We start from the raw sequence: 8,135 nt of genomic DNA on the forward strand, positions 1-8,135 counted from the left end.
TACATAATTACAATTTTGAAAAACTACATAATTGAAAATTATATATCATATCTATAATTAGAAATGTGTGTCCTGTCAATTTTTATTTAAAAATAGAAATATCATTTAAAAGACTATCAAGTTTTAACTATGACATGATGTTTCCAAAATATCAAAATAATCAGGGGTGATATATCTTATTGTACTGAAAATCATATATCATATACAGCGATATCATACTGAATTTTTCGGTATGTATAACTAGCATACCGAACATATCAAAATTTTTCGGAAAACCAAAATTTCGGTAGGGTATCGAGTACACCGTTTATACCAAAAAAATCTTATATATTTTTAAATTTATTAATTAAAAATATTGTATATATTTTAATTTATATATTGTTTCGGTATTTCGGTATACCAAAATTTCCAAATTTCATATCGTTACTGTACCGAAAAGTTCAGTATTTTTACCATATCGCATCAAAATCTTCGCTATACCGAAAATTTCGGTAAATTTTATAGTTTTCGATATAGTAAATTTGGTATTCCGAACATTTCGATATGTTTTTCACCCCTAAAAAGTATATGTAAATATATATTTGATTTATAGTGAGAGCTCTTTTGTTAAGATACTAGTACATATTCATATTGTCAGGATCGATGAAGTATTTACAATGAGGTTGAATAAAAACTACAAATTTTTCACTCTTCTGCATCTGAAAACCGTCCTTCTAGCTGTTTTGAGGAGTCAGAAGCCCATCTTGTTCTATAGTAAGTGTAGCATACTATTGAAAAAGTACGAAAACATGCATTACACAACACTTATGAAACAAAAAGTAGTAGCGAAGTAAAGGGAACAACACAAGGACAAAATTCCTGCTATGTCTCCTTTTTTTCTGTTTCGAGAAAGTATTATTAGAAGATTTTGATTAATACAACCTTGTACAAACTCACTTCAATAGATTTTACCTTTGCCTAGTAAAACTCATAGCAAACAACACAATACAATAAAAACATAGTAAGATTCTGAGAAAAACGCTTTCCACATATTACGATCACTTAACACTAAATAACTAATAATACAATGTGTGAGTGTGTAAAGCAGTAGTACAAATGATCTTTTGAATCAGATGTATCTTTTATCGCATGCTGGATTTTTAAGATTTTTAAAATGCTTGAGTTGCATTTTTTTTAAATGCAAGAGTTGCTTGAGTCTTGAGGGATGATTCACAAGAATATTCAAAGTTGAGAGAGTTTTTGTGTCATCTTGATGCCATTTTTATAGAGAGTTTCCAACGTGAATAAAAATGACTCTTTCATTTGCTAGGCATACCTGTACCAAAAATATGTATGTTACTTGTCTTATTTTAAAAATTGTAACAGACAATAAATGGTTTTTTTATACGATCCAATCAATGAATGGTACTATGAGAATATATTGGCCTCATACATAAAAACATTCTTTGATATCCAATACAATACGAACACGGATTCATTAAGAAATGTTGTCTAGTACTGAATTCGTGCTTAAGAATTTCTTAAGCAACTAGAGCCTGAAAAGCATTTTAAAGCTGCCGATTCTGATTAAACTAGTCACTAGCGATGTCTTGTGTTTCATTTCTATTGTTCTCCGATAGTTGAGAGTCTGTTGGTTTTCATAAGGTCAACACGTCACCAAAACTTAATGATACCTAACACATATGAACATAATGATATCAATAATAAATCATAAAAAGAATAATAAAAAGAATATTACGAAAAACTTTTAATCTTAGTGATGTAAACTTTTAATCTTAGTGATGTAAATTAGTCTGTTTTGGATTTTGTTCGATGTTTGTTTTTCATATAATAAATTGGAATTTTTTGTTTTGGTTTTTTTTTAAACCAAAATTCAATAAACCAATTGCTTATTTAGCACTGAGCTCTACTACGCAGCTCCTATAGCGAGAGTAAACTAATATTACACACATTAAATTAAATCTAAAGAAAAACAAAGGGGAAAATAAGGCAAAATGACATTTAATATTTCAAAATGAGGGGAAAGATAAGTTTGTCATCCGCTTTTATTTTTGTTTAGATATATTTTATTGTCTGTAGGCAGTTAAATTTGTTGATCCCGAAGTTAAGGACTAAGGTAAGTAAAATAAAATTAAATATCAATGCAAAATTTTTATTTATTTATTGGGAATCTAATTCCCAAAAAAAAAAAAAATAGTTTATTAAATGATATTATAATAAATTTTGTGAGCAAATTAAAGAATACATGCTGCACTAAATAGAAGAAAATACTAATAATTTAGTAGTTAAAATTGAATCTTGTACCAAATGGAAGAAAATACTAATATGTTTAGGGTGTGTTTACTTGGCTTGATAACCATAAGATGAGTTTATTAATCCAATCTAATCCATTGTTTACTTACAAAAAATTATTTTTCTTCAAATCTCAAGGCCCGTAATTATACATTGATTTCATGGGATTTCTCATCCTAAATTACATGAGATATAATATATCATTCACAATATTTATGGAAAAAGTTCTATAGAAATTCTAATATACCCTTCTTTAATTCTTTTGTTTTTCTCCCAATTTCTCATATTTTTTATGACTCATTTTATCAATTTTATCTATTTTTAAAAAATACATAATTTTATACCCAATAATTTCGATAAGTGAAAATGATTCACATTTGAATCAATAATAATTTACAATATTAAACAATAATTCAATCCAAATTATATGAATACAAAATTAAACATAATATTATTTATCATAGGTGGAGGGTAAAACTGTAATTCGTCTATCATTCATTATTTCAATCTCAAAATTAATAATTCAAAGTAAACATGTTATTGTGTATCCATCATTATTCAACCTCCTTTAAAATCATTTTAATAGTCCTAGTATGATGTATCCACATGTAATCACATCCCATAAAGTAAACACAACCTTAGTATTTGAAATCAAATCTTGGGATTAATGGAAAGTAGTCACCAAATGATTCATGATGATTCAAGCAAATTACGATTCCTCGTTCGTAAAATGAAAATGGTAAGAATCTGTATCTTTCAACTATAAAATAGATAGCAAAGAACAGAAGACAACATACAAAAGTGGAGAAGAATTCAAGGTATAAATTCTCTCAACTCAAATTTATTCAAATTCAAGAATATTGTGTTCTTCATCAAATTCAAGGAGACCGTGTTTTTTTTATCAATTTAAGAGTGTGATTCAATACGTTCACGCGTTTTTCTCAAAATTTGAAGGTTAATTGGGATATCAAGGTTTTCTCATCGAAATAACGTTATTGAAATACCAAATCATCTTCCACGAAGATTAAATACTAAAGAAATCCAAATTCCATAATCAAAGGATCATTTAAAGATTGCAACTCTCAAATATTTATTTGAATAATACAAGTTTTATTCTCACCACATGAGTTATGTAGAAGAATATTGGTGTCAAATAAATAATATTTGATGGATTTCATGGCTCCAGGTTTAAAAAAAAAAAAGACTAAAAACAAAAAAAAACCAAGTTACTAAATGAAAACCTAACATGAATAAATTAGCTAGAGGACAAAAACAAAAAAAAAAATCAACTTACATGGCTAAAATTTCAATTTTCCACGATAAAAAAACTGTATAGCTTCCAATTCTTTTTTTACATCGAAAATTCATTTGATAGTTGTATTTTTTTTTTTTTTTTTGCATATTTTAATATCATTCTGTTGTTGTTCTGCATAAATTTATGTGTTTTAATTACGTGTTTTGTTCATATTTCATGTATCGTGTCTTCATAACATACTCCTGGTTTTATTGTGTAGGAGGTAACAATTTGGCTGGAAAATGAAGTCAGAGGTTTGGCCGCTCGATCTGCTGAACTCAACCGATCGAGCGGGCGTCATGGAACAAGGAAGAATTGAAAATAAAAGTTTTTTGGCTCGATCTGCTGAACTCAACCGATCGAGCGGCCCGAAGAGAAAATTCGGAAAATTTAAACAGAGAAATTCTGGCTCGATCTGCTGAGTTCAGCAGATCGAGTGGCCCGAAGAGAAAATACGGAAAATTTAAACAGAGAAATTCTGGCTCGATCTGCTAAACTCAGCAGATCGAGCGAGCTGCGCAGTTCGGGAAAAAATCGTTAAATTAGAAAACTTTATTTTTAAGGACTCTAGTCTATTTTTAAGACTTTTATTCCGATTTTTAGGACTTATCATCAGACTTGGAGGCTTAGAATGTGGAGAACATCATTGGCGGCTAGGTTTCTTCTCAGTTTTCTTAATTTTTCTTAGATTTACTTTTTCTTTCATGAAATCTTCTAGAGAATTCATGAATCTTGTTGGCTAGGCTTTAGAACTTGGTTGAGGAAGACGAACCCTTGATTTATTTATTTATGAGATTTAGTTTTTCATTGTTTAATTCCAATTGAGTATCAAGAGATGTTTAGAATTGATCATTGCTATGCTTGCGTGTTTAATTATTAGATTGATCACCTGATGATTTTTTATACAATCTATTGCTAAATTAAAATTCAAATCCGTAATTGTTTGAATAATCTAATTTGTGAAGCAACTGCAATTAATAATCGTCCGCTTGTGAGTTTATCAAATTTTAGGAACAACAATTGACTAGATTAAATACATCCACTTGTGTTTGTATTGTTTAGCTTCATTAATTACACTAGTTTTGCATGTTGCCTTGGATTTAAATCTAATCGCTTGTATTAATTCATTGGTAAGGGTTAATTTAGAACGCTTGTGTCTAGTTAACTAAGATTAAGGTGAAATATGAATTAAATTTCCAATGGTGAATATTCAATGAGAATTAATTATTTTTAGGAAATCTATGATCGAGTGAATAACTTCAATGGTGTAGTCGACCGATACCGAGGCTTGTTAATCTATTGATTTCTCGTATTCTCAATTTTTGCATGTTAGTGATAAGATTTAATTTTAAATTGCTTTTAAATTTTTAGTAGTTAATTTCAAACTCAAACCCCCTTTTATTTTATTTTAGTAATTTTTAGAAAACGATGAATTTCACTTTTCTCGTGGGAACGATCCATACTCTCACTACTTTATATTTTATTTATCTGAGTTGAGTCGGGTAATTTGGGCGCAACACGACTAAGCGCTATCAAATTTTTGCGCCGTTGCCGGGGAAGACGTTTAATTTGATTGTGTTCTTTTAGTTTTCTTTTCATTATTTTCTTTCCCCCATTTCTTCTCGGGTTTGTTAACGCTTTCAGGTGACTCTTCAGAAGAAGAATTTTCATACGACCTGGAGATAGAAATAACTTTGCATAGGCGAAGGAGAGAAGCTCGTAGGAAACAAGAAGAGGACGAGCTACAGGCTGAAAATTTTACAAGAGCGATGGCTGACAACGCGAATCTTAGTCTAAGACAATTGGGCACTCCTGATCTAAATCATCAACCTTTATGCATTACTTTTTCTACTTTAGAAAATAATGCTACATTTGAGTTAAAATCCGTATTAATTCACTTATTACCTTCTTTTCATGGTCTTGCAGGTGAGGATCCGCACAAGCACTTAATGGAATTCCATGTGGTATGCACGAGCATGAAACCCCATGGAGTAACAGAGGAACAGATCCAACTGAGAGCCTTTCCTTTTTCTTTAAAGAATGCTGCTAAGGATTGTCTATACTACTTACCTCCTGGATCCATCACTACTTGGACAGAGATGAAGATAATTTTTCTGGAGAAGTACTTTCCAGCTTCTAGAGCAGCAAACATCAGGAAAGAGAACTATGGCATCAAACAGTACACAGGAGAGTCACTTCACGAATATTGGGAGCGGTTCAAAAAGCTATGTGCTAGATGTCCGCAACATCAGATAAGTGAAAATCTTTTAATCCAATATTGCTATGAAGGTTTGTTGTCTCATGACAGGAGTATGCTAGACGCGGCCAGTGGAGGAGTGTTTGTTGACAAAACACCACAAGCTGCAAGGAATCTAATCGAGAATATGGCTGCCAATTCTTAGCAATTTGGCACCAATAGAAGTGATTCTGCGCCCAGAAGGAATTACGAGGTAAATGTCTCTTCCCTTGAACAACAACTGATTGATCTGACATCTCTTGTGCGTCAACTTGCTGTAAGGAATGGACAAAATGTGAAAAAGTGTGAAATTTGTGCTGCGATGGGGCATTCAAATGAGATGTGCCCCACCCTTCAAGAGGGATCTATTGATAAATTCAATGAACCATGAGGATTTCCAGGGCCACCACAGAGAAATTATGATCCTTATTCCAACACATACAATCCAGGTTGGAAGGATCATCCAAACCTTAGATATGGAAATCCTTCGATGAACCAGCCTGCACCTCAAGTATAGCCGAATAATCAAGCTTACAGGCCACCATATCCTCCACAACCGCAACGTCCTCAAATTCCAGCACCTGGTGAGTTTCTAGAAAACATTGTTAAGGATATTTCAACTAATACTTTAAATTTTCAATAGGAAATGAGAGGAAGTATACAACACTTGAACACTCAGGTGGGACAGTTGGCAACCACAGTTAACAGGTTGGAAGCACAACATTCTATCAGTTTACCATCTCAGACTGTGCTAAATCCAAAATAAAATGAAAGTGCAATCACCTTGAGAAGTGGAAGAGAGTTGAAGGTTCATGAAAAAGTGATGAAAGAACCAGTACATAATGAAGATGTGAAGGAATCCAAGGTAGAGGAGAATGAGCTTAATCACAAGGATACACCAAGAGGTAAGTTTTCTCATCTTTTTGAGTATAAACCTGTAGCCCCTTTTCTCCTTGCATTGAAAGATTTTAGGAAAGATGAGAACATTAAGGAGTTGTATGAAACTTTTCATAGATGTGAGATAAATATTTCTTTGTTAGATGCTATTAAGCAAGTACCTCACTATGATAAGTTTTTGTAAAAATTTTGTACTGCGAAAAGAAAACAAAAACTGAAGAGATGTAAAAAAGTTGAACTAGGAGAACAAGTTTCTGTTGTGATTCAGAGAAAGACACCTGAAAAATGCAAGGATTCAGGTATGTTTTCAATTACTTGTAAAATAGGAGATGTTCAGCTTAATACAACCATGTTAGACTTAGGAGCATCGATTAATGTCATGTCATATTCTTTTTATGCTTCCTTAAAACTAAGGCCTTTGAATGAAACTACAACTGTTATCCAGATGGCTGATAGATCTACTATTAATCCTAGGGGTGTGATAGAGTATGTTCTTGTGCAAGTTGGTAATTTTGTTTTTCATGCTGATTTTTATGTGCTTGATATGAAAAACAATGATTTGAAGAGCCCAATTTTGCTAGGAAGACTATTTCTTAAAACTTCAAAGTCTGTTATAGATGCTAATAATGGTACTCTCACTATGGAATTCGATGGGGAGATTGTCAAGTTTAATATTTTTGATAACCTGAATTTTCTTAGTTGTGAAAGTGCTGTTAATAATCTTGATATCAATGATTACTTGTCACAAGAACACAAGAAAGTTGTGAATGAGTGTAAGTTGAAGGAAGTAGTAGCAAGACCTGTTAAAATTTCTTTTTCTGATCTGCAGGCACCCGAAGCTGAAGAACCTAGGATTTCTAGGAATTCAAAGACGAGACCAAAATTAACTGTGAAAGTGCTCAAGTAGGTGAAGGTGGACAAGTGAATTAGATATGAACCACCATGAGGAACTGAAGCATGCAGTCGGGCCGAAGACTGTAAACAAATGCGCTAGTTGGGAGGCAACCCAGTGTTCTTTCCTTTCATTTTAGTTTTTTTTTTCGTTTTATTTTTTTTGTTTTCAGAACCGAGTTCCGCCACCTCCGCAGTCCGAGTTTCAATATGATTCTTCCGTTATTCCATTAGGCATGGAAGAGGACGACACCGCCAACACTTGAACCAGGGGAGTTCTATTTTACATTTGCATATCATTGTCCTTTGTTATTTGTGTTGTTGTGTTTGTGTTTTCGTGTTCTAAAGCATTGTGGGCAATGCTTTAGATAAGTGTGGGGGGTGCATTCATTGCATATCATTTGTTTTATTGCATATCTGCATATAGTTCATGCATTGTTTTGTCGTTATTTCATGTTTGTTTCATATGCATAAGTAGAGGATGAAGATTGTTAGCCTATGATGATGAAGTAGAAAAAAAAATTG

At 32.1% G+C, this 8,135-nt stretch overlaps 1 protein-coding gene across 1 annotated transcript; it reads left to right on the forward strand.

Annotated features, from left to right (window-relative positions):
• The first annotated feature begins 5,355 nt into the window (after positions 1 to 5,355).
• Positions 5,356 to 7,876, forward strand: LOC140878685 (uncharacterized). The gene is made up of 7 exons (XM_073282299.1): positions 5,356 to 5,824; positions 6,272 to 6,333; positions 6,466 to 6,530; positions 6,615 to 6,727; positions 6,788 to 6,876; positions 6,988 to 7,614; positions 7,784 to 7,876. Exons 1-7 carry the CDS (start codon positions 5,356 to 5,358, stop codon positions 7,874 to 7,876), a joined length of 1,518 nt encoding a protein of 505 aa, XP_073138400.1.
• The last annotated feature ends 259 nt before the right edge of the window (positions 7,877 to 8,135 follow it).

This window comes from Henckelia pumila, chromosome 2, assembly GCF_033568475.1.
Source record: "Henckelia pumila isolate YLH828 chromosome 2, ASM3356847v2, whole genome shotgun sequence".
Taxonomy (NCBI): domain Eukaryota; kingdom Viridiplantae; phylum Streptophyta; class Magnoliopsida; order Lamiales; family Gesneriaceae; genus Henckelia; species Henckelia pumila.